Genomic DNA, 27,962 nt, shown 5'->3' on the forward strand with positions numbered 1-27,962 from the left:
CTGCCACTGCTAGTGTCTGTGAGCTAGAAGGGAATGTACTGAAAGGTTCTGAGAGTCCTCTGTGGTCGAGGCCCGAGGCCATCCACAAAGATCCGTAGTTGCCATAGGAATAGCATATCCATGGCAACAGAGGGAGCTGAGGGTGAACGGAATTAACACCGGCGAGTTGGGTAACAAATTAAGTTATCGGGAGGGAAATAACAGTGACACATTTCCTGTTCAAGCTGCATATTTTTTCCTTTTTTTCCCTTTAATCATAACATCTAATATTAATGCCTTGTGGTAATATCCTGGTGCTTGAAAGACATGTTTGCTTTCCAGACAGTATATTACTTTGTAACAATGTGACAGGGTCATTAAACATTTTAAGAAACAACTGTGTGCGTGTGAGTGAGTGAGTGAGTGAGTGAGTGAGTGAGTGAGTGAGTGAGTGAGTGAGTGAGTGAGTGAGTGAGTGAGTGAGAGAGAAAGAGAGAGAGAGAGAGAGAAATAAGAGTTTCACACTATTGTGGAAAAATGTGTGTTCCCTTGTATAATACAAAGGCATTAGGATTGTGTAAAATAAATTATGGAACACGTGAAACATATCTGAATATATATATAGGGTGGGGAATAAAATACATCAACATGGTCAGAGCAACAATTTAGAGGTTCATTAAAGATGTGCAGTGGAGCTACATCAAATTAATGTTGTGGAAATGTTGTCTCAGTGAATGGTCATCTAGGCCTGTCTCTGTAGCAGGGGATGGACAACAAAGATGACTGGCGTGGATTTAAAATTATTAGGCCAAGTCACTGTCAATAATCAGTTCCCTCAACCTGAAAGCAGATCAACCCAACACTGATGACATGCAAAACCTTGGACATTTTCCTCTGTTCTCCCTGGTGATTGGCTATAAATTGGCTGAGGAGCAATGTGGGGGGCAATACACAATGACCACTAACTGTATAGGTAAACAAACCATTTAATAACTGATTAGGATCTACTTTTAAGATATTTGAGGTAGAGAACAAATCTACATTCTGGGACATTTGTACAAGCATCATTGACCAAACGTATAGTATTTAACACCTATATCAAACATTGAATCTTGATTATTTAAATGTTACTTCTATTACAATTCCATGATAACCTTATATAATCCATTAACCTGGCACGCTTATACTAGAAATGGAAGGCATATGAAGGGAGCAACACGTGGTACACAGCATAACCTTCTGGTCAGAGGAGGGATTGTGATGTAGGCTACACACCCTTCAGTTTGACCTAAGCGCGCAGTGACAGCTCGAGCGTTTCAGTGTCGAAAAAAAGTTTGACAATTACCAAGAAATAATTAGAAAAGTTCACTGCGGGCCAATTAATGGGGCTTGGCCAGGGCTTCTGCACCGCAACCCTGGAGCGAGTTCACATACACAGCCTACAAAACCTCAGGTGAGTGCATGCGGGGGGAAAGCTGTGGTGTACCTTGAACACACATGTATCATTTGAAACGAACTTTAACTACTTCAAGGTATTTGGTCTAAGGTGTTTATCTTTATAAAAAAGGTTAATATTAAGGTTGGATGTGCTGACGCTAAAGCTACGCTTTCACCAGTAACGTTAGCTATTGTGATGGTTTGCCAACGTCATTAGAATTGCAATGTCGCCCAGGTTGTGAAATGCAGAAAGTGGTTTTGCCGCACCACAAAAAATAAGTGTGTGACTTAGTCATGCATGGAATTTGACTTTACTATCAGCAAAGATAAGGAAATGCCTATGCCATTTGTCTAAAATAAGTAAAACATGACCACCAGATCAAGTTTATCAAAGCAGATTTGTCAATCAACAATGCTATTCTATTGACTTGTATCGTAGAGAGATCTACATTTTTAGTCTTAAGTCTTGTCTTTTCCTTTTAGGTCCCTGAGTATGTTGTGGCGCTGGTACACAGTGGCCTATGGACAACTTCAGGGTAACGGAATTTCGCCAAGATTCAGATTTTTCACATTAAACTGTATTCCTAACAAAATCCATTGATTTCAAAGTTTAACAAACCATACAACTAAAATAATTGAAGAACAGTGCAGATACAAAGTACTGACTTTGCATCCGCACCGTTCTTCAATTAAATGTTTTTGTAAAATGTTCTGTGTAAATTGTTAAAAGTAGTCCTTTTGCATAGTTGTATGGTTTGTTAAATGTAGAAATCAATGGGTTTTGTGTAGCATAGAGTTCAAAGTGAAAAATCTGAGTCTCATCGTAATTCTATCATCATGGAATTCCCCCTATGAAACGAATGAAATTCTGCACACGCATGACATGAACACATTACCAAGTAGAAATTTCACACTAATCTAGGCCTAAATTCAATGTTATATTGACTCTCGTAGAAATGAAACTACAACCAACAGCAACCCTGAGATAGTGTAGCAGTTTTTCCAAGACAAACTATGTTCTATCCCTCATAAATCAAATCCAACCTGACATGTAGGCAACAAGACATGAAACACAATCCAAGGATTCCAACTGTGTCACTAGCTAGATTTCCATCCAATTGCCGATAGATTATCATGCGAATATTCTAAAATCTGCTAATTTTGTTTGTCAAATGGCAGTCAAGCATCGATCATCATGTTACCAGAATAAGACCCTCAATATTTACTGGAAAGGAGCATCAATATCACCATGCACTTTCACCACCCTGTGAAGTTTATCATCATTTATTTAATCTGTAACCTAATAAACTGCGTGGTTTTCCACCATGTCGAATGAACAAATTCTGTTGGCATTTATAAAATTGTACCGACAGTACCTTTTTCCATCATAGCTGTCATGATTYGTTTTTTAAAAATTGTATGACTTTACTTGCATAAAAACTGTGGATGGAAACTGGTTAGTGTAAGTAGAAAGGGAAGTTTGGGGATGAGGAGACTTGAGTTGTTGGGTAACTTACTTCTGCTCTCTCCGTTAGTGTTCAGTGAAAATCTCACTTTTTAAAAGTTCATATTCTGTTATTAACTCATACCCAAATAATGTTGTTGACTCGTCCTATACTTGTATTTGTGGCCAAAACATGAATTGGAGAAAAAGCTATTCAAAAACTCTCAAACAGAACGTTTAAAAATGCTTGCCATTTCAGAATGTCATGTTGGCTCATTGGCTGAGCTGGCCAATCTGCATTCTACTTGCATGAACATGCGTAATGACCAGTATACGCCCACAGCATTCTGCTGTTCGTACTCCCACACCATACCAACACACAAAAGGTGTTTTTTAACATACTTAATTAAACAAATTTGGAAGGAAAAGTATTTCACTCTTATTGTAATTAATGATACTTAATATTCCATAGAAAGCTGGAAACACTGGACAGTTACTTTAACCCGCTCCTAAATATGTAACCTTTACCCCAGAAGCCCAGAGTATTCAGATGGTCTGTCCTGTCGACATGATCATTTAGCAGACGTTTACATCTAAATCAACTTAAAGAACTGTCTACATTAGCAGTGAGTGACATATTCAGAATGTGAGACATTGGAATACGTTTTCTAACAGACATGATTGAGAGCATATGGCTAGTCGAGTGGACATTGTCCATTCTTTAGCAATGAAGCTGGACAATAACCCGTAGATACCAACAAAAAAACATGCCCATGGGGAATAACATTTAATACGGCTCTATATGTCTTTGTCTCCTTCACACACTTCTGTTGTGTGGGTATAAACTAGTGATGCACCGATATTACATTTTTGGCTGATACCGATATCTGATTGTTTTCTTTGCCAAAATTTTTTGGGACCGATATTAAACATTTTGCGGCCTTTTAAGCATTCTAGTACAGTTAAATAGTTAACACACACACATGGACGCGGCAGTCTAAGACACTGCATCTCAGTGCAAGAGGTGTCACTACAGTCCCTGGTTCGAATCCAGGCTGAATCACATCCGGCCGTGATTGCGAGTCCCATAGGGCGGTCCACAATTGGCCCAGCGTCGTCCGGAGTAGGCCATCATTGTAAATAAGAATTTATTCTTAACTGACTTGCCTAGTTAAATATAGGTTACACACACCACACTCACCAAAAAGTTATTTTGTTGGCATTTATGTATGTCCCCATTACCAGTAAAACAAAATCAAAACCTATTTCTTTCACTTACTTGCTGTGCTCTTTCGTTGTTCATTTGTTCAGTCGTTTCATTCTCAACCAGGATTTCAATGGAATGCTGTTTGGGTCTTTGCATGTCAACAAAGATGTACGTCAAATAACACTATTTGACATGTCAAATAAGCTTGTTGACCAATCAGGACCTGAATATGACTGCACAGAACGAGCAGTATGACTGGTGGCATTGTCATGCTGGAGGGTCATGTCAGGATGAGCCTGCAGGAAGGGTACCACATGAGGGAGGAGGATATCTTCCCTGTAACGCACAGCGTTGAGATTGCCTGCAATGACAACAAGCTCAGTCCGATGATGCTGTTACACACCGCCCCAGACCATGACGGACCCTCCACCTCCAAATCGATCCCTCTCCAGAGTACAGGCCTCGGTGTAACACTCATTCCTTCGACGATAAACGTGATTACGACCATCACCCCTGGTGAGCCAAAACCGCGACTCGTCAGTGAAGAGCATAGGCGACATTGTTGCCGGTGATGTCTGGTGAGGACCTGCCTTACAACAGGCCTACAAGCCCTGTCCAGCCTCTCAGCCTATTGCGGACAGTCTGAGCACTGATGGAGGGACTGTGCGTTCCTGGTGTAACTCGGGCAGTTGTTGCCATCCTGTACCTGTCCCGCAGGTGTGATTTTCGGATGTACCGATCCTGTGCAGGTGTTGTTAAGTGTGGTCTGCAGCTACGGGGACGATCAGCTGTCCGTCCTGTCTCTCTGTAGCGCCCTCTTCGAAGTCTCACAGTTACGACATTGCAATTTATTGCCCTGGCCACATCTGCAGATGAGCAGTGCCCCTGGGCATCTTTCTTTTGGAGTCAGTAGAAAGGCCTCTTTAGTGTCCTAAGTTTTCATAACTGTGACCTTAATTGCCTACCGTCTGTAAAACTTGTCTTAACGTGGGAAACAGTGTTTAAACCCTTTACAATGAAGATCCTTGAAGTCATTTGGATTTTTACGAATTATCTTTGAAAGACAGGGTCCTGAAAAAGGGATGTTTCTTTTTTTGCTGAGTTTATAATACAGTGGCTTGCGGTATGTCTCTGAGGTTGGCACATCTAGCCACTGGGATTTTTGGCCATTCTTCAAGGAAAAACTGCTCCAGCTCCTTCAAGTTAGATGTGTTCCGCTGGTGTACAGCAATCTTGAAGTCATACCACAGATTCTCAAATGATTGAGGTCTGGGGTTTGACTAGGCCATTCTAAGACATTTAAATGTTTCTCCTTAAACCCCTCATGTGTTGCTTTAGCAGTATGCTTAGGGTCATTGCCCTGCTGGAAGGTGAACCTCCATCCCAGTCTCAAATCTTTGGGAGACTGAAAACAGGTTTCCCTCAAGAATTTACCTGTATTTAGCTCCATCCATCATTCCTTCAATTCTGACCAGTTTCCCAGTCCCTGCCGATGGAAAAACATACCCACAGCATGATGCTGCCACCACGCTTCACTGTGGGGAGGGTGTTCTCGGGGTGTTGAGAGGKGTTGGGTTTGTGCCAGACATAGTTTGTTTTTGTCTCATCTGACCAGAATACCTTCTTCCATATGTTTGGGGAGTCTCCCACATGCCTTTTGGCGAACACCAAATGTGTTTGCTTTTATCTTTAATTAAGCAATGGCTTTTTTTGGCCAGTCTTCTTTAAAGCCCAACTCTGTGGAGTGTACAGCTTAGTGGTCCTATGGACAGATATTCCAATGTCCGCTGTGGAGCTTTGCAGCTCCTTCAGGGTTATCTTTGGTCTCTTTGTTGCCTCAGATTAATGCCCTCCTTGCCTGGTCTGGGAGTTTTGGTGGGCGGCCCTCTCTTGGCAGGTTTATTGTGGTGGCATATTCTTTCAATTTTTTAAATAATGGATTTAATGGTGCTCTGTGGGATGTTCAAAGTTGTGGATATTTTCTTTATAACCCAATCTTGATCTGTACTTCTCCACAACTTTGTCCCTGACCTGTTTGGAGAGCTCTTTGGTCTTCATGGTGCCACTTACTTGGTGGTGCCCCTTGCTTAGTGGTGTTGCAGACTCTGGGGCCTTTCAGAACAGATGTGTATATATATATATATATATACACATCTGTTCTATATATAGAGTATATATATATATCTCAGTATATATATATCTCAGTATATATATATATACTGAGATCATGTGACACTTTGATTGCACACAGGTGGACTTTATTTAACTAATTATGTGACTTCTGAAGGTAATTGGTTGCACCAGATGTTATTTAGGGGCTTCATAGCAAAGGGGGTGAATACATATGCACACACCACTTTTCAGTTTTTTTTATTTGTAAGATTTTTTTTTWAACAAGTAATGTTTTTCATTTCACGTCACCAATTTGGACTATTTTGTGTATGTCCATTACATGAAATCCAAATAAAAATCMATTTAAATAACAGGTTGTAATGCAACAAAATAGGAAAAATGCCAAGGAGGATGAATACTTTTGCAAGGCACTGTATGCCAATTATGTGATGGTCCGACCTTATTCTGTCCCCATCGACACTTAAAAAAAAAAACTTTTGGTGCCAGAGAGAATGATTACTTTGTCAAGACGACTAGCTTGATTTAGCCTCCACGATGTATATCTCACTAGGTCAGGATATTTAAGCCTACATATATCCACTAAATCCAATATGTCCATGACATTCATGATTTCCTTAAGTGCATGAGGGTGATAGTTTGTAGTGTGATTTCCTTTACGGTCCGTAGACTTATTTAAAACCGTATTATAATCCCCCCAGATCCCATGGCCCCTGAGAGAACGGGACCCATCCTTCGACAAGAGCACACAGTGCCACCCACAGAAAAGAAGCAGATCAGCCCCCAAAAGCATTTCCATCGCCCTCACCTCGATGTGTATTATATACAACTATTTAAAAAAAATGATATATATAAAAAAAATCCTGCTTTTTAATTTATTTTAACAATGAATATTTGTAATGTAAGTAGTTTATGCAAAGGACCTCTTACCAGTATTGCCATTACAAAAATTTCTTTTTCACCAAACAATTATTGTGATTCATCCTATATTGTCCCTAACATCTTTACTCCCAAGCAACAGTTGTGGGATGCATACACACTCAACCCCTTTCCCCAACAAACAACCATACACTCAGATGCTCAACAGTTGTTCCATCTCAGAGCCCAACTCAAGAAAGACCTTGATTTACAAATGCATATACAGTTGTAGCTGTATGAGAAGGGATGCAAAATTTAGCAAAATATTTAAAAAAAATTGGGAGATTTGACAACCATTTGACAATGGTTAATCAAATCTCCCCATTTTTGCCTAGGTGATGGATATCAGATATACCCCTTTCCCCTGAAACACCCACACGCGGTCCCCCGATTTGACCATATATCCCAAGCATCTCTGTGCAGTCAGACTTTTGATTTTGTGCCACCAGGGCCACAATAATATGCCCCCTCTCTGAATGTCCGAGTGTGACACCCTGCCCATGGGTTACTGCAGCTAGTGTTGCCAGCACTGCCACTGCCACCGGCTAGGTACAAGATCGTCACGGTTCACATTAGCAGCTTTGAGAATTTCCTTGTATATTATGCTCTCCCATCGGGGGGGCTTTGGTTTTGTAGGGCCAAACCAGCCAGTGGACATTGTCCATTCGTTAGCAATGAAGCTGGACAATAACCCGTAGATACAAAAAACATACCCATGTGACGAACATTTAATRCGGCTCTATACGTCTTTGTCTCCTTCACACACTTCTGTTGTGTGGGTATAAACCAGTGACTGAGGAGCTAACCATTTTTCTGTCTAGTCACAAGGTCCAGACGGTCAGTCTTGTTGCCTAATTTCACAACAATGAGAAATGGGTGACTTACTGTCCAATCTGATGGGAGAAGTTTTGTATTTTGCTTCTCTGTTACACTGACAACCATTTTACAGTTTGTCATTCCCCTCGTAGAATGTTCAGACTCGAATAATGGGATGTAATTACTCAAACTATTTTGTAGGCTAAGGCAGGGCAGAGGTTGGAGAGTTCAGCTCTTACAAGACTCAAGCTTTTCACCCAGCAAACCACTTATTTTCATTTAGGTGATCTAATTTACTGTTCTGTTAGTTAGAATATTTGTAGTATCAGTGTATAAACAGTGCATTCAGAAAGTATTCAGACCCCTTGACTTGTACCACATTGTTATTTACAGCCTTATTCTAAAATGAATTAAATAGTTCATCCCCCTCAATCTACACACAATACCCCATAAAGGAAACAGGTTTTTAGAAATGTTTGCAAATTTATAAATTAAAAACTGATATCACATTTACATAAGTAATCAGACCCTTTACTCAGTACTTTGTTGAAGCACCTTTTGGCAGCGATTACAGCCTTGAGTCTTCTTGCGTATGACACTACAAGCTTGGCACATCTGTATTTCGGGAGTTTCTCCCATTCTTCTCTGCATATCCTCTCAAGCTCTGTCAGGTTGGATGAGGAGCAGCACAGCAATTTTCAGGTCTCTCCAGTGATGTTCGATTGGGTTCAAATCCGGACTCTGGCTGGACCACTTAAGGACATTGAGAGACTTGTCCCAAAGCCACTCCTGCATTGTCTTGGCGGTGTGCTTACGGTTGCTGTCCTGTTGGAAGGTGAACATTCTCCCCAGTCTGAAGTCCTGAGTGCTCTAGATCAGGTTTTCATCAAGGATCTCACAGTACTTTGATCCGTTCATCTTTCCCTCGATCCTGACTAGTCTCTCCCACTGAAAAACATTCCCACAGCATGATGCTGCCACCATGCTTCATCGTAGGGATGGTGCCAGGTTTCCTCCAGACATGACGCTTGGCATTCAGGCCAAAGAGGTCAATCTTGGTTTCATCAGACCAGAGTCTTGTTTCCCGTGGTCTGAGAGTCCTTTAGATGCCTTTTGGCAAACTCCAAGTAGGCTGTCATGTGCTTTTTACTGAGGAGTGGCTTCCATCTGGCCACTCTACCATAAAGGCCTGATTGGTGTAGTGCTGCAGAGATGGTTGTCCTTCTGGAAGATTCTCCCCTCTCAACAGAGGAGCCCTGTTAGTGACCATCGGGTTCTTGGTCACCTCCCTGACCAAGGCCTTTCTCCCCCGATTGCTCAGTTTGGCCAGTTGTAGGAAGAGTCTTGGTGGTTCAAAACCGCTTCCATTTAAGAATGATGGAGGCCACTGTGTTCTTGGTTCTTGGTGACCTTCAATGCTGCAGAAATATTGTGGTACCCTTCCCCAGATCTGTGCCTTGACACAATCCTGTCTCGGGGCTCTACGGACAATTTCTTCGATCTCATGGCTTGGTTTTTGCTCTGACATTCACTGTCAACTGTGGGACCTTTTTATAGACAGGTGTGTGCCTTTCCAAATCATATCCAATCAATTGAATTTACCACAGGTGGACTCCAAGGATGATCAATGGAAACAGGATGCACCTGAGCTCAATTGAGTCTCATAGCAATTTACTTATATCAATCTGATATTTCAGTTTGCTAATTGTAATAAATTAGCAAACATTTCTAAACCTGTTTTTGCTTTGTCATTGATGGGGGGGAAACGATTTAATCAATTTTAGAATAAGGCTTTAAATAAAGACAAACCCTTGAATGAGTAGGTGTGCAAACTTTTGAGTGTATGTTTTATATATATATATATATATATCAAACACACTAAGCAAAAATATAAACGCAACATACAACAATTTCATTGATTTTACTGAGTTACAGTTAATTTGAGGAAATCAGTCAATTTAAATAAATAAATTAGGCTCTAATCTATGGATTTCACATGACTGGGCATACATATTTTTAATTTAATTAACCTTTATTTAACTGGGCAAGTCAGTTAACACATTCTTATTTACAATGGTGGCCTACCCCGGCCAAACCCTAACGATGCTGGGCCAATTGTGCGCCGCCCTATGGGACTCCCATTCACGGACGGTTGTGATACAGCCTGGAATTGAATGAGGGTCTGTAGTGATGCCTCTAGCACTGAGATGCAATCCCTTAGACCGCTGTGCCAGATATGCATCTGTTGGTCACAGGTACCATAAAAGAAAATCGGCCTCAAAATGGGCCTCGGGATCTCTTCAAGATATTTCTGTGCATTCAAATTGCCATACATAAAATGCAATTGTGTTTGTTATGGGCAGCTTATGCCTGCCCATAACATAACCCCACTGCCACCATGGGGCACTCTGTTCACAATGTTGATATCAGCAAACCACTCACCCACATGATTCCATACAGCTTGGTCTGCGGTTGTAACGCCGGTTGGACGTACTGCCATATTCTCAAAATCAACGTTGGAGGTGGCTTATAGTAGAGAAAGGAACATTAAATTGGCAACAGCTCTGGTGTACGTTCCTGCAGTCAGCGTGCTAGCTAGATGCTGGAGTGGTATAGTCTTTTGAGCATACATAAATGCATACAAACAGGCCATATGTGTTTTTCATGTCAAGTAATCTATGCTTTAAGTTGATTTGGAGAATCATTTTTGTTAGATCTAAGAAGAATACACCATTTCCCTGGATCTCATTCTCTTCTGTCATCATGAAGTGCTTTGAGACTAGTCAAGGATCATATCACCTCCACCCTACCTGATACCCTAGACCCACTCCAATTTGCTTACAGCCCCAATAGGTCCACAGATGATACAATTGCCATAACACTAGCCTATCCCATCTGGACAAGAGGAATACCTATGTAATAATGCTGTTCATTGACTACAGCTCAACATTTAACACCATAGTACCCTCCAAACTCGTCATTAAGCTCGACCCCGCCCTGTGCAACTGGGTCCTGGACTTTCTGACGGGCCGCCCCCAGGTGGTGAGGGTAGGAAACATCTCCCCCCCGCTGAACACTGGGGCCCCACAAGGGTGCGTTCTCAGCCCTCTTCTGTACTTCCTGTTCATCCATGACTGCGTGGCCATGCACACCTCCAACTCCATCATCAAGTTTGCAGACACTACAGTGNGCGTTCTCAGCCCTCTTCTGTACTTCCTGTTCATCCATGACTGCGTGGCCATGCACACCTCCAACTCCATCATCAAGTTTGCAGACACTACAGTGGTAGGCTTGATTACCAACGACGACGAGACGGCCTACAGGGAGGACGTGAGGGCCCTCGGAGTGTGGTGTTAGGAAAATKACCTCACACTCAAYGTCAACAAAACAAAGGAGATGATCATGGACTTCAGGAAACAGCAGAGGGAGCACCTTCCTATCCACATCGATGGGACAGTAGTGAAGGTGGAAAGTTTTAAGTTCATCGGCGTACACATCACGGACAAACTGAAATGGTCCACCCACACAGACATCGGGGTGAAGAAGGCGCAACAGTGCCTCTTCAACCTCAGGAGGCTGAAGACATTTTTACCGATGCACAATCAAGAGCATCCTGTTGGGCTGTATCACCGCCTGGTACGGCAACTGCTCCACCCACAACTGCAAGGCTCTCCAGACGGTGGTGCGGTCTGCACAACGCATCACCGGGGGCAAAATACCTGCCCTCCCAGACACCTACAGCACCCAATGTCACAGGAAGGCCAAAAAGATAATCAAGGACAACAACCAMCCGAGCCACTGCTTGTTCACCCTGCTATCACCCAGAAGGCAAGGTCAATACAGGTGCATCAAGGCAAAGAACCGAGAGACTGAAAAACAGCTATCTCAAGGCCATCAGACTGTTAAACAGCCACCACTAACATAGAGAGGCTGCTGCCAACATACAGACAGACTCGAATCGCTGGCCACTTTAATAAATGGATTTAATAAAGGTATCACTAGTCACTTCAATTAATGGCACTTTAATAATGTCTACATATATCCTACATTACTCCTCTCATATGTATATACTGTATTCTACACCATCTRCTGCATCTTGCCTATGCCGCACGGCCATCGCTCATCCATATATTTATATGTTCAGCCCTTTACATTTGTGTGCATAAGGTAGTCGTTTATGTTTTTGCCATCTGGGAACTTCGAATGTGGACTGTATGTGTCCGAAACAACCCTGCTTCAGGCTTGGACAGTAGCTATGGTCAACTGGTAAAGAAGGATTACTATCTGAAGGAAAGCTCCGCTACGGACACACGCTGGATATGGTTCTACCCACCATTGCATTTGGATCATATGGACAGCTCGCTTTGAAGGATTTGAACGCCTAGAATTCGCCCGCCGTGAGTAACCATTGCGAATGAATGAGCTGCCCTGTTCAATGCAATCGTTAGATAAAGAATATTATGGAAGCGCAAATGTGTTTCTTATTGGAATGTTTGATAAACTTGGGAATGGAAATCAAAACACAGCGCTGTGAAAACAATTAAGAATTTTGGGAAACACTGAGATCCTATGCACAATGTAGCCTCATCAAATGTCTAATATTAGGCCTAACGTGGAAATGCAATGCATCAATGGAACGCAACTWAAGGATCTAAAGATCCTGGGTGTTTTAAATAAAGGGGACAACACCTATAATGGAATGAAAGGTTGAACACATCTAAAATGCCAATTGGTCAATGTGCTGAAACGAATGAATGTATTTTAAAGCATTGAAAGAGGTCTAAAGGGGCATTGCGTTTAACAATGAAATCAACAACTGTGCCATTGTAAATTGAGTGAATTAAAAGTGAATGATGGCGGATGAAAACCCAAATGAGACTGCACTGGAGAGGACAGAGGCGCATTAAAGTTCACTATGCACCCGGTGAGGCAAACTGTGAATGAGGGTCTTGAAGCATTTGTTGTTCTCAATGACTTTAAGAATGCTCATGAATCTGTGCTAGAGCTAGTCACGAAGAAGAAAAGTGACAGGAGAGCATTAACTATTATCAACCAAGAATGAGGACTTACGAACATTGCCTGAAAAAGGTGGGAAAATGCTGAAGTGGAGCCACAAACGCAAATTGAATCACAAGACGGCATTTCCAATGTGTCAAATATCAGTAAAACCAAGTATTCTCTACACCTTGCCAAACCGGCTGCGCGCGTGCGCCATCGTGCATAAATGTATTTTGCCCCCCCACACCAAACGCAATCATGACACGCAGGTTAAAATATCAAAACAAACTCTAAACCAATGACATTAATTTGGGGACAGTGTCGAAAAGCATTAAACATGTATGGTATTTTAGCTAGTTAGCTTGTACTTGCTAGCTAACGTTAATTTGTCCTGTTTAGCTAGCTTGCTGTTGCTAGCTAATTTGTCCTGGGATATAAACATTGAGTTGTTATTTTACCTGAAATGGACAAGGATCTCTACTCCGACAATTAATCCACATATAAAACGGCCAACCGAATCGTTTCTAGTCATCTCTCTCCTTCCAGGCTTTTTCATCGTTTTAAATTATATGGTGATCGCATCTAAACTTTCATTGTATTACCACGACTACCTGCAAAACAGTTTAGTCTTTCTATCACCCACGTGGTATAACCAATGAGGAGATGGCACGTGGGTACCTGCTTATAAACCAATGAGATGCACGTGGGATACCTGCTTCCATAAACAATGAGGAGATGGGAGAGGCAGGACTTGCAGCGCGATCTGCGTCAGAAATAGGAACAACATCTATTTTAGCCCTTGGTGTCGCAGACGCTCGTTGGCGCGCGCAAGCGGTGTGGTGCAGTAATTGAATAACATGGGTTTTAAATTTATTTTGCGACGCACGCGACGTGTCCGGTCTGGTCAGCATGTAAGGGCTGCATCGTCCTCCGCATGCCTAAAAGCTGAGGCAGAGAGCAGCACTACTCGCTCGCCAAGCATCATTACAGGACAAGCATGCATTGGAACTGGAGAAAGCTCAACTGAATGTTAGAATGGATATGGAAATGGCAGCATATAATGCCAGACTGAAGGTCTTGGTGAGTTTTGAGTCAACTTCTCAATCCCATGCCATGGCAGCCCACTTACTAAGCAAAAAAATATAAAATTAACTCCTATTTTGAGAACCAGGATCCCAAGGTCTTTGAGGAACCTGAACCATCACCTGTTGAGTTTGCAGGATTGGTTGTAGTTCCAAAGACCCAACTACAAAGGGTTTTACAACAGACAACAAAGCCATGAAAACCCATTCAGAAAACAGTCATAACCCACACCCTTCAGCAGCCAACAGTAAGGTCTAGCAATCAACAGAATCAACCCTGTGGGTATCAGCCATAATACCAGCCATGATAACCTCCTCTACTGTCATGCAAAGGCCGAATGAAATTGCTGAACACCTTGTACTACAGTACAAACAGGCCACACTCTCTGTTAGGGAGATACCTATGTTTAATGGTGAACCTCTAAACTTTAGGCCATTTATGCGTGGTTTTGAGCATGGCATAGAAGATAAGATGAGCAGCCACCAGGATAGGCTCTATTACCTGGAACAGTACACCTCTGGTCAGCCCAAGGATCTGGTCTGCAGTTGTCTGCATATGGAAGCCAGAAGAGGCTATGCTGAGGTTGTTAAAGGAATACTTTTGGCAATGAAATCAGTCACCACTGCTTACATGGAAAAAGTTTAACTGGGCAAACATCAAACCGGATGATGGAAAGGGACTGGGTGCCTAGCCACCATCTTATAGGTTGCTAAAACGCTATGCAAGACCTTGAGAACATGGAAGAGCTTAATCTTCCCTCCAGCATAAAGTTGATAATGTCAAAACTTCTCTACAAACTAAGTGAAAAATTGAGCTCTACAGCATGTGATATTTTAGAGAAGCCACCTGAGGGCCCAGTTCAGTGACCGTGTGACGTTCATGGACAAACAGGATATTGCAGGATCTGTTGTATGGAGATGTTCAAGATTCCCTGTCCAACAAAAGGTTTTTAAAAACCAAAACAGCAGCAAACCTTAAACAGCAGTAGCTGTAGTGGCAGATTGCAACACTGAAAAACCTTTAAGAACAAACATTCGAAGTTAAGAGACCAGGCACCTACCCTCGGCTCACGGGGGCGTGGCCACTGACTAGTTGATCTTTATATGAAAATCCATACTCATTTAGAAGGTTATCACATTACATCTTTTCACAAATAGTTTCATGTTTAATCACATTATTTTCCCAATATTTAGATGTAAACATGACAGCTGGAAAATGTACACTAAGTGTGTTTCCTGTCCTTCATGAGATCACCAAATGAAACACACTCGTCAAAACTATCCCTTAAGTGTCCACGGACCATTCTCAAATTTAGAATTTGTTTAATTCTCCCATTTTGGGGATTTAGGAGTTTGGCCAAGTGAAGTCCTTTGTTCTCTCTGTGCTCTCTCCCTCTCTTTTTTGACGAAGTCAATCCCCGACGAACACTCTTTCATGGAAGAGATGGCTCTCAGAGCTTGAATAAATGTCCAGATTCCAGATTGACAGGTGCATGATGCCTGTGAACTTTGGTCAAGACCACAGAGCTGCATCACTTCAGTGACTGAAGTGAACAAAATTATTGCACGGCAAGTTACCTTAGGTTCACAAACGGTATGCAAAAGGTCCACATTGCATTCATGCTTGGGAAATCAAGGGTGACTCCACTCAAGCAGATGATGATCCCCAGACTAGAACTTGCTGCAGCAACATTGGTGGTGCGAGTGGACAGGATGTTAAGGTTGGAGCTCCAGATTGAACTCGAGGACTCCACTTTCTGGACAGACAGCCAGTCTGTGCTAAAATACATCCGCAATGATACCAAGAGATTCCATACCTTTGTGGCTAATGGGTCACAGATCACAGCAACCCTATCGAAAGCAGTACAGTGGAGGTATTTGAACTCCAAACACAACCCAGTCAACAATGCCTCGAGGGTTACATGTTTAAACTTTCCTGAACTCAGAGATGGCTCAAATGACCAGAATTCCTGGAGAAAACAGAAACATAATGGTTGAAAGTCCCAGAGGAGCTTGGCTCCATCCCTCCGGATGATCCAGAGGTGAGAAAAGACGTCATCGTGAACAGTACAAGTGTGGAAGAAAGGAGTCCGACCAGCAAACGGAGTACTATTCGACATGGAACAGCTTGAAGAAAACAGTTGCCTGGATGCTTAAACTGAAGATACTACTTCTACAGTTAAGCCAGAAAAGGAAAGTTCTCACACAAACGGATCCAGGATCAGATCAGAGTTTAACAAACTCACTGAAGGAACAAATTGACAAGTTCAAACTGACATTTGGAAAAGAAAGTCTGTCTGTGGATGACCTAGATGAAGCAGAAAAGATCATAATTGAGGAAAGACAGCATTTTAAACAAGAAATTGCACTCGTTGTCAAAGGAAGACAATGTGCCAAGGGAAGCGGCTCAATCTGTAGACTTGATCCAATTGTTGACAATGGCATTCTRAGAGTGGGAGGAAGGTTAAGCAAAGCTGCTATGCCTACGGAACTGAAGAATCCTATGATCCTTCCCAAAGACTACCACATCTCCAGACTGATCTTACTCTAGAAGGACAACCATCTCTGCAGCACTCCACAATCAAGCCTTTATGGTAGTGGCCAGACGGAAGCCACTCCTCAGTCAATGTCGAATGACAGCCCGCTTGGAGTTTGCCAAAAGGCACCTAAAGGACCCTCAGACCATGAGAAACAAGATTCTCTGGTCTGATGAAACCAAGATTGAACTGGCCTAAATGCCAAGCGAACCATGCTGGTGGCAGCATCATGCTGTGGGGATGTTTTTCAGCGGCAGGGACTGGGAGACTAGTCAGGATTGAGGGAAAGATGAACGGAGCAAAGTACCGAGATACTTGATGAAAACCTGCTCCAGAGCGTTCAGGACCTCAGACTGGGGTGACGGTTCACCTTCCAACAGGACAACGACCCAAAGCACACAGCCAAGACAACTCAGCAGTTTCTTCGGGACAAGTCTCTGAATATCCTTGTGGCCCAGCCAGAGCCTGGACTTGAACCCGATTTGAACATCTCTGGAGAGACCTGAAAACAGCTGTGCAGTGACTTACCCCATCCAAGCTGACAGAGCTTGAGAGGATCTGCAGAGAAGCATGGGAGAAACTCCCAAATACAGGTGTGCTAAGCTTGTAGTGTCATCCCCAAGAAGACTCGAGGCTGTAAACACTGCCAAAGGTGCTTCAACAAAGTACTGCGTAAAGGTTCTGAATACTTATATAAATGTGATTTTTCAGTTTTTTTTTTATACATTTGCTACAATTTCTAAACTTGTTTTTTCTTTGTCATTGTCGGGTATTGTGTGTAGATTGAGGTGGGGGAAAAAACAATTTAATCAATTTTAGAATAAAGCTGTGACGTAACAATGTGGAAAAAGTCAACCATTTCCATCCTAAAAATTAAGAATAAGCAAATGCTTTAGCTTCTGGTTAAAAAAAAAAACTTTTACAGTCAGGTCCATAATTATTGGCACCCTTGACAAAGATGAGCAAAAAATATTATAAAATAAAGAATAAAATGCTGAGCTATATTGTATGCCAAAAAAAATTGACATTTAATTTTTAGCAAATTACAAGTGGTTCATTCATTACTAGCCATATGGGCATATATTGCATAAAAATAATGGTTGAGTTTTTATTCAACGTATACACATACACAACAATAGATCATTAAACCTCACATCCTAGTTTTTCTGACATTTAGAAATGTTACGTGGTGACAGTAACGTTTAGTCTTCCCATCCTATCAGAGTGACATTTATGTTGTGCAATGTGGCATTACTTCTCCTGTCTTTGGCATAGGTTTGGTTATTAGGCCTAGGCTTCTTCTTGGCATCCCCTGGTCAGATGTTAGCCGGATCCCCCAAACCAGCTCTTTGGAGGTCTGTGGTGCAGATGTTGTTCTTTTGTCTTCAATGCATGGTTTTCTGGACTGCAAGAAGGAAACATATATATTTGATGAAATATTAATTAAAGGGAAAGTCAAGTTTCCATTGGAATTTTGTGTTGTGTGAGCAATAGTTTGGTTGCATGGTATGCTGATTTGCATTCAATTCATAGTAATATGATATTACACTCAATAGTTGAGGGTGACGTGCATCATTTTGAGTTGTGTATGGCTGATCTGTGGTGGTTATAATTCAACACTGCCAGCAATAAGGCCCCAGCCTCATGCACCCTAGGATAGTAGCACTTTTACACTGAACAAAAATATAAATACAACATGCAACAATTTCAAAAATGTTACTGAGTTACAGTTCATATAAGGAAATCAGTCAACTTAAATGAATTAAGTTAATTCATTACACCATAACCTATGGATTTCACATGTCGGGGAAGACAGATATGTTGGTCACAGATACGGGGTGTGGATCAAAAAGTAGTGGTGTGGATTAGAAAACCAGTCCAGTATCTGGTGTGACCACCATTTGCCTCATGCAGCGTGACACATCTCCTTCACATAGAGTTGATCAGGCTGTTGATTGTGGCCTGTGGAATGTTGTCCCACTCCTCTTCAATGGCTGTGCGAAGTTGCTGGAACTGGAACATACTGTCGTACACATCAATCCACAGCACCCCAAACATGCTCAATGGGTGACATGTCTGGTGAGAATGCAAGCCATGGAAGAACTGGAACATTTTCAGCTTCTAGGAGTTGTGTCCAGATCCTTGTGACATGGGGCTGTGTATTATCATGCTGAAACATGAGGTGATGGCGGTGGATGAATGGCGGTGGATGAATGGCATGATAATGGGCCTCAGGATTTCGTCACGGTATCTCTGTGCATTCAAATTACCATCGATTTTAAATGCAATTGTGTTCATTTTCCGTAGCTCATGCCTGCCCATACCATAACCCCACCGCCACCATGGGGCACTCTGTTGACATCAGCAAACCACTTGCCCACACGGTACAAAACACGCCTGACATCTGCCCGGTACAGTTGAAAGACGATTACGACGTCGAACTGCCGTCAGGTCAAGACCCTGGTGAGGACGACAAGCACGCAGATGAGCTTCCCTGAGACGATTTCTGACAGTTTGTGCAATAATTATTTGGTTGTGCAAACCCAGTTTCATCAGCTGTCCAGGTGATTGGTCTCAGACGATCTGTAGGTAAAGAAGCCGGATGTGGAGGCCCTGGGCTGGCGTGGTTTCACGTGATCTGCGGTTGTGAGACTGGTCGTTTGAAAAACTGTCAAATTCTCTAAAATGATGGAGAAATTAACGTTCATTTCTCTGGCTTGGATTATCTTGACAAAGGAAAAATGCTCACTAACAGGGATTTAAACAATTTGTGCACCAAATTTGAGAGAAATAAGCTCTTCGTGTGTAAGGAACATTTCTGGGATCTTTTATTTCAGCTCATGAAATATGGGACCAACATTCAAAACAATATTGGTGATGAAACGTGCAACCCATGAATTGCAAGTGTTGATGTATGAAGAGGTGATCTCTTTAGTAATGTAGAGGGATTCAATTTTGAATCCGTTTTTCCAGAATCACATCCCCATGTTGGCTATGCAAGTATCCACACGGAACACTAATAAACGCAACATGTTGCCGACTATGTTCTATTCCCCCATTCAGAATGACCGGACACCACTATTCTATGGCTGTGGTTAAATCTAAATGCTGAAGCTAGCTAAATAAATTGCATGGGCCGAAATGAAGATATGATTTGTAAACAAATCCCCACAGACTCTGAATAGCAAATTCATGTGGCACTCAGCAAAAGTAACGTTAGGCTACCATGGCTAGCTTTCTACAACGAGTAAAAAAATATGTAGCGCTTTGCTGGAACATAGTACGATTAACATTAGATGACTAGCTAGATAGGTACGAATAGCAGATAGGAATAGCTAGTAAATGTTGCTACGCTAACATTAGTTTTGAGTTTTAGCTTACCAGGTTTCAGCCCAATAATGGACTAAAGGAGCCTAACATTACTTCTTAGTCCAAGGACATGTTCTGTTTAGAACCAAATTGGCTCTGGCAGCCAAATCAGCCAAATACTTAATTTTAAAAGGGAATTGATTCTCAATTGTGGTATGGTTCTAGAAACGTAAAGCCCTCTACTTTCATATGACATCAATAATTTCACAAATGCAAAATATCCACTTATTGGACACTGTTTTATCACAGTTGCAATCAACAGTATTTCTCAGTGACAACACGTTTGTGGCGTCCGTCTTCTGTTTACACACAGGTGTATGGAGACACAGATAGCTAATTAGCACAGGTAATCAACTCTGTCGTCTGTCTGTTTCCCGTAAATAAGCACTGTAACATGGAAATATGGCTGTGTGGGAAAGCTATTTTATTTTGCTGATATGAAAGATCCTTATGTTTGCAAAACCTTACCGCAAGCAATGTGTTAAATTTCAGCATTTGGGCTCTTAACAAAAGGTCCCTGGCCAGAAGGTACTATTGTCAATATGCACTAAAGGTAGTTGGCGTCTATGAATTGAGTAACCATGTTTGAGTGCACTAACAATGCGGTCCATCGGTCCGAAGTATTTATCTACCATCTTCTCTTTCCACATCCTTCATCCAACTCCCTTTTTGGCTGGCTAAACTTCGTTTTTTAGCAGATAGTTTGCTGTCTGCTGTTGACAGCATAGTCCTTGGAAACTTTCCTTCCGTCCGTGCCATAAATAATGTTGTCCATGTTTGTTGTGACTGTCCAGAGATACTTTTGAGGGGATGGGGAAACTCCATTGGGAAAGTATTAACGCCCATTGTGCACATTGTCCATGCGTCATCAATGGTCCGCACGGTGCGCTCTGGCCGATGCTGGGACAAGGAGTAACCTTATTCAAAGAGTTAATGGGAGTCAATTGGGTGCTACCTTAACCCACCATTAGTCTGAATTACGGGAACAAGAAGTACTATATTACAAATATATTTTGGGATGTGAGATGATTAACTTGTTCTCTGTAATATTGTATAGCTTTGAAATCGTGACATTACGTACTTTTGAGGAAAATAGGCAGGTTTCTCGACTCCTACACTGACTTTTAGAAGGGATTGCGTGACGCAACGTGAACAAGATTTGTCGACAGTCTGCTGGGTGGGGCTTTATACGTTTCTCCATTCATTGGCAACTGGGATTCCTATCTCCACCTTTTCTCTAAATATCTCTGGACTGTCTGAGTCTTGTGTCCTGGGAGAGGCAAAGGGCCACGCCTCTTACGTGAGAGCATGCAGGGACAATATTCCCGCCAAATCGTACCAGACCACTATTATTCCAGCAGCAGTGGAATAGGCAACCCTCGGGTCTGAAGTCATCATGTAATTTTCAAAGCATTTTATTCTCTTATCCTTGCCACTTATGTCAATTTTAGAGCTATTTGAACGATAAAAAAAAACAAAAAAACATTTAACCTTTTTTAATGAGTGGAAAGTGCCGGTTCTCGATGGCCTATTGTGGCTGACAACTACACCCAGTATGGGACTACAGGTCCAGTCAATCCCCCATCTAGAGGGATGCTGAAAAGAGGGATGAGAGAGTGATTGCCCTCTGAATGTTGGCGATTTGCCCAAAACCTCAGCCCATAGGGAAGAGGTGTATTTGATCTTGAAAGAATCTGTGATGTGTGGTTAACCCTGTCTGGTTGGTGTTTCTAGGGTTTGTTTCTCTGTCTAATCCTATCATATTTTCACTTAGATGTGGTGGCGTCTTCCTCCTCCACTTGCCCCATCCTACTTCATCATTCTCTCCTTTGTCTTAAATACACACTGGCTGTAGGCCTACATTTGAACTTTGTAACTCAGTAAGAGAAATATGGACTAATTCCTATATGTCATCTTGTCTAAACAGCCAGGTCATCATCACGTAATGGTGAGAGTATATGGCCTTTTACAGTGTATACCCCCCCATGTGCTTTCCGCCAGGGAAAGTCTTAAAGCACTGTGTAAACTGACACAGTTGTCAATGTGTTTGTTGAACTTTTTTGTCTGTACACTCTGCTCATTCCCAGATTCTTCTAATTCCAGTCAGCCATTCATGCCAATGTAAGAATGAGTGATAACATTTTAAGGCCCCCTCTTTCACCACAACGGCCATTTCCCGTTCTCGGTGTCTGAGGAACAGGTAGAACCAGAGCTACTGGAAGTTAGTGGAACCTGTCATATTGTGACTGTAGGTGGGACTGACGTGAATTTAAGCCTAGCCTCCATGCCTGTTGCCAGTTAGGGCCACATGGACACATTACATCCCCATGATTTACTCTCATATCCAACCTTATTATTATAAGGGATGTGTTCGTTTTTGTTACATATAGATGTACTATGTGATGGGTCCCCATTCTTTAAGAGGCCATTCAAACTGGGCCCTGGAGAGTTTTCAAAAGTTATCTATCCAGATTTTGCCAAATGGAATGAATAGAACAGGAGTCCCTATTAAAGTGAAGTTCTATTCATTATATTTCTATGCATTTAATCCCAGGTGAAATCCAGATACATTTTGGGCAGAGGTTGCTACTGGATTCTCCCTCACTACCTTCAGCTACCCAACCCTGCTCTGATGACCAATGGCCAATCCCACTTTTTCTGCTGAACCAATCAGAGAGAGGCATAGTGGTTAGGGGAGGGTGGGTCTAGATGTTGAAACGGGGTGTGTTCCTGAAACTAGCTGGGTGTTGTCACTTAGTAGTGTGCTCAGCCTTTGGTTTAAATCTGGGTTGAATGAGTCCTAACACAGCTGTCTTCCCTCATAGCTGTACACATCTCTCTCTCTGACTTAGTCTGCCTGAGCTTTCTGTGGCTAGAAGGTACTTTGATTCAACATTTGAGGACTTCAAGGGAGAAACAAGAAATTCTGGGACTATCATTACACTTTTTCAGAGAATCTCTCTTTTTGACTCTTCTGTTTTGCTGGGCCTGGCCCATTGTAGGATCATTGGTTGTTGCCCTTGGCTGTGTGCCTAAAGGCCTGAGGGTTTGGGGACAGTACTGAGGACAACTTAATAGGTGAGTCTTGTGTTAACAAAAAAATGTCTGACTGTATATTCTCAGTAATGCTCAGTGCTAATACTCCATCTAACACTGCAGTGTCTATTTCAAGTTTTTTACTTTTATAACAAACTGTCAGGACAGGTTTTTCTTGTAGTTAGAACTGTATTACTTGGTGGATATGATAACACTGTCCCATCTTTTTTATATGTGGAGTGGGTTTTATTGCCGTTGTATGGAAAGGACATAAAAAATAAAATATCCAACATTCTCTTTTTGTCCTTCGCTCTTAGTTTGGTTTGCCGGCTCACCTCCAAGCCACTCCATCTCTGTCATTTTTCTCAATCCCTCATCCATTCCTATCTAGTGAGCTCATACCACATACTGACTGTTCAGATGTGTTCACCTCACCTGTTTGACTGGATCTGTTAGTCATTGAGAGAACACATCATTGTCTCAAAGGAGTCGCTAAGGGAATGTTAAATGCTGCTGAACAAGCCCTTTGTAAAACTACCGCCATCTTGGGTCTCGGTGTGTGAGATGATTTTATTAGTATAGTTTTTCTTGTAGTTAGAAGGTTGACTCAATGCTAAAGCCTGTATAGTATATTCCCTTATGTGTAGGTTAAAGCTGGTGGGGCTGCAACTGCCTGGTATGCCAGATTCAGCTATGGTATACAACTGACTGGTATGCCAGATTCAGCTATGGTATACAACTGGATGAAAATGTAACCTATCCCCTGTTTCTTGCTAGAAACTGAAGTCAACACTGAACAAGTGAAATGCAATTCTGAGTTGTAATTGAGTTGGTGTGTCTGTTTGCCTTTGCAATCTGTTGTGTAGATAATCCCAGATAATCCCAGATTTGCCTTTGCAATCTGTTGTGTAGATAAAACATATTTGATGTAATATTAGGGATTATGTCCATGGCTGATAGTGGAATAAAACACTTAGAAAAGTTAAAATAATATTACTTACCTGTGAAAAATCCCAGTAGGATCTATTGGACATTGACTGACATACATGGTCAGACCAACTACAATGCCCTTTGTGGTGGTTTTTAGGGTTGTGAATTATTTTAGTTTTGTTTGTCTATCAGATAGATAGTCAGTCATCAAAGCAGAGCCTCCGGTTCAGATATATGATGGGCCTGTGCAGCTGTCTCTGTTTGTTTAGTAGGGGAGGCAGTGTGACACTAGGCTGCTATGTTCATTACCGTATGTCTCTGTGTACTATAAGCTTAAGGACACACCAATGCATTCCATGTAGGCATAAAAGCATTACCTGCTATTATCACCACCCACTGTCTTTTCAACCAAATTGTATTTTTGTCTTTTTTAAGGGTTTTTTGATCAACTGAATAAAGAAGGAAAGAGGCCATCCAAAATGCTGCTAGAACTGGGATCCAATATTATGTCGTTGTATGAGTATGTATTGCAGAGAACGGGTGAGTGCWTTCTCTAAAATTCATATTTTTATGAATTAAATACATTTGATGATTTGCAGTTTGTAGATGATGAACGTGTTGTACCAGGCTATGTGTGTAACCTGTATTGTTGTCTTTGATAAATTGCTTATCCTCAGACCACCGGTTGTTGCCCTACCCGTTGATGCGGACCCCCTTCCAGATGACCAGCATTCTGTTGGGCTATGTATTCTTCTCGCTGTACGCAGGGCCTCGCCTGATGGTACACCGCAAGCCCTATCACCTCAAAACGGCCATGATCGTCTATAACTTCAGCATGGTGTTCCTGAACGCCTTCCTTGTCTATGAGGTGAGCAAAGCAGTTGTTCAGCAGAATTTAAGCTCTTCAAAGAACCTTGTTGTGAATACAGACTACTCTAGTTGCGATTTATTTTATTTTTTATTTATTTTAACAGCTTTTATGAATGTATGATATGACAGCCAGTTCTGTGCTTTGCCATTGCAGTTCCTGATGTCAGGATGGGGCACCACCTTTACCTGGAGATGTGACCTTTGTGACTACTCCAGTAGCCCACAGGCTCTAAGGGTAAGCTTTATTTATCAGAGAATCTGCTTTGCATCTCGTGAGATGCCATCCATGTTTTCATTCAATTAAAATGTTTTATATTATACATTTAAACATGCATAGCTATTTTAATAGGTCATATGATATTATTTGATGCCATCTATTTATTCTCTGTACTTTTCTCTCCTTTTTGTTAGATGGTTCGAGTGGCTTGGTGGTTTTACTTCTCTAAATTCATCGAGCTTCTGGACACAGTAAGAATGTTTTTTTTCTATTAAAACATGTTTGTGAATAAAAAAAATGGGCATGAACTGTCGTTTGACATTAGCATAATTCTGACTTTGTCTTTCTGACACACATGGAGATTTTAGAATTTGTTTGCTTAGAGTAACTTAAACTCTTGTCTGCTTTGCAGTTATTCTTTGTTCTGCGTAAGAAACACAGCCAGATTACATTTCTTCATGTCTTCCATCACTCCTTCATGCCCTTCACGTGGTGGTGGGGCATGACCATCGCTCCTGGTAATCTTGAACTCATCATCCCCATGCAGTGTGCTTACAGTCGCTCATATAACCTGTTTAACTTTAGAGTAGTTAACTGTGGGGGGGAGGGTTGTTGTTCAATAAACCTTTTAACCACAAAAGGAACATTCTACAATGTTACCAGGGAATAAGAAGCTTAACAAAATGATTTAGGAACAACATGTATTTTGTTATGCCCCTGTGACTATTCAGAATCTCTGAATGGGGCTCTCGAGTGGCGCAGTGGTCTAATGCACTGCTTCTCAGTGCTTAGAGGCGTCACTACAGACACCCTGGTTTGAATCCAGGCTGTATCACAACTGGCCATGATTGGGAGTCCCGTAGGGGGGCGCACAATTGGCCCAGCATCGTCCGGGTTTCGCCAGTGTAGGCCGTCATTGTAAATAAGAATTTGTTCTAAACTGACTTGCCTAGTTAAATAAAGGGTCAATTAAAAAAAAAAATAATAATAATATGCCTGTCATTGTGAATCTCCAGCAGGGGGAATGAGCTCGTTCCATGCCATGGTCAACGCATGTGTCCACGTCATCATGTACACCTACTACGGCCTGTCTGCTGCAGGACCTCGCTTCCAGAAATACCTCTGGTGGAAGAAGTACATGACCGCAATCCAGCTGGTGGGTGTTCTTTCTTAATGATGTACAATTGGGGAAAAAACTGTTAAACAGAAGCATTGATTTGTGTATAGCTGCCGGTGTTACTGTTGTGAATTGGTGACTCGCGCGCCATCTACAGACGACACATCATTAATATGTTCTCCCTTATATTTCTTCTTTAGATCCAGTTTGTGCTGATCTCACTTCACATCTCTCAATACTACTTCATGGAGAAGTGTGACTTTCAGGTGCCCATGTTTATTCACCTCATCTGGATGTACGGAACCTTCTTCTTCGTACTCTTCTCTAACTTCTGGATTCAGGCCTACATAAAGGGTAAACGGCTGCCAACAGCAACCAAGGAGGCGAAGCTCAAGCAGAATGGCGTTACTAATGGTCATACCAACGGCATTACCATTGGCAACATTTCCGGGGTGCCCAACGGCAAACAAGTGGAGAATGGCAATGGGACAACAGCGCACCGTGTCAACGGCCATAACCAACTAGGCAAAGTGAAGGAAGTCTAGCTTTGTCATTTTGGACGGGGAAACATAACTGTCTGAAGGAGCCTCCAAAATGCCAAAGATTCCAAAACAATGCTACTCTTTCACATGTTAGCTACTGATCACTTTCCTCAAATGTATATTTTTATATTTATTTACACTGCTTTTGGGATATGAATGGCGTAATGGATTTACCAGTTGGGCCCTACTTGACACACTGTTCATTTTTGAGTGGTTGAGGGAACTACTAACTGTAGATCACACTGTATGAAGAGGTATTCATCGTCACTATTATTCACCTCAAACCCAGTTTTGAAATGACYAATGAAAGCCCACTCTTGGACTTTTACTTCTTGTTTGGCTGGCATGACTCCTGTGTTGCTTGAAAATATTGTAGTTTCCACTGAAAGGACTGGAACATGCTTGTAAATGGCTTACCCAGTTCTCTTTCAAAGAGATGGGATTTGTATTGATGTCCATCATGGTTTTGTTTTTTGGTGCTGTTTATATTTAACTTTTTGAAATAAAACACATTTTAAGTAAGGCTGAGTCATTAAACATACTTACCTTGAGGCACATAAGGCATCCACAATCGAATACATCAGCCGATGTCACAAAGTGCTATACAGAAACTCAGCCTAAAACCCCAAACAATGCAGATGTAGAAGCACGGTGGCTAGGAAAAACTCCATAGAAAGGCAGGAACCTAGGAAGAAACCTAGAGAGGAACCAGGCTCTGAGGAGTGGCCAGTCCTCTTCTGGCTGTGCCGGGTGGAGATTATAACAGTACATGGCCAAGATGTTCAAATGTTCTTAGATGACCAGCAGGGTAAAATAATTATATTCACAGTGGTTGTAGAGGGGGCAACAGGTCAGCACCTCAGGAGTAAATGTCAGTTGGCTTTTCATAGCCGATCATTCAGAGTTAGAGACAGCAGGTGCGGTAGAGAGAGAGAGTCGAATACAGCAGGTCCGGGACAAGGTAGCACCACYGGTGAACAGGTCAGGGTTCCATAGCCACAGGCAGAACAGTTGAAACTGGAGCAGCAGCAGGTGGACTGGGGACAGCAAGAAGTCATCAGGCCAGGTAGTCCTGAGGCATGGTCCTAGGGCTCGGGTCCTCCGAGAGAAAAGAGAGTTAAGAGGGAGCATACTTAAATTCACACAGGACACCGGATAAGACAGGAGAAATACTCCAAATATAACAGACTGATCCTAGCCCCCCGACACAAACTATTGCAGCATAAATACTGGAGGCTGACACTGTGGCCCCATCCGACGATACCCCCGGACAGGGCCAACCAGGCAGGATATAACGCCACCCACTTTGACAAAGCACAGCCCCCACACCACK

At 42.1% G+C, this 27,962-nt stretch overlaps 1 protein-coding gene across 3 annotated transcripts; it reads left to right on the forward strand.

Moving 5' to 3' along the window:
• Positions 1-1,212: 1,212 nt before the first annotated feature.
• LOC111979783 (very long chain fatty acid elongase 1) lies at positions 1,213-27,151 on the forward strand. Of its 3 annotated transcripts, none has more exons than XM_024010490.1 (9): positions 1,213-1,432; positions 22,920-22,995; positions 24,319-24,423; positions 24,561-24,751; positions 24,908-24,988; positions 25,165-25,221; positions 25,383-25,488; positions 25,987-26,126; positions 26,288-27,151. In XM_024010490.1, exons 3-9 carry the CDS (start codon positions 24,363-24,365, stop codon positions 26,630-26,632), a joined length of 981 nt encoding a protein of 326 aa, XP_023866258.1. In that variant the 5' UTR covers positions 1,213-1,432; positions 22,920-22,995; positions 24,319-24,362; the 3' UTR covers positions 26,633-27,151. The 3 variants fall into 3 exon arrangements, with proteins under 3 accessions (XP_023866258.1, XP_023866259.1, XP_023866257.1); XM_024010489.1 differs by lacking the exon at positions 1,213-1,432 and adding an exon at positions 22,670-22,796; XM_024010491.1 differs by lacking the exon at positions 22,920-22,995.
• The last annotated feature ends 811 nt before the right edge of the window (positions 27,152-27,962 follow it).

This window comes from Salvelinus sp. IW2-2015, linkage group LG19 (genome assembly GCF_002910315.2).
Source record: "Salvelinus sp. IW2-2015 linkage group LG19, ASM291031v2, whole genome shotgun sequence".
NCBI lineage: Eukaryota > Metazoa > Chordata > Actinopteri > Salmoniformes > Salmonidae > Salvelinus > Salvelinus sp. IW2-2015.

Bases quoted from the DNA above. Each gene is read 5' to 3' on its own strand.
- LOC111979783 (XM_024010490.1), top strand. From the start codon at position 24,363: ATGCTGCTAGAACTGGGATCCAATATTATGTCGTTGTATGAGTATGTA. The intron at 24,752-24,907 runs GTGAGCAAAGCA...TTGCCATTGCAG, and splicing joins ACGCCTTCCTTGTCTATGAG to TTCCTGATGTCAGGATGGGG. The intron at 24,989-25,164 runs GTAAGCTTTATT...CCTTTTTGTTAG, and splicing joins GTAGCCCACAGGCTCTAAGG to ATGGTTCGAGTGGCTTGGTG.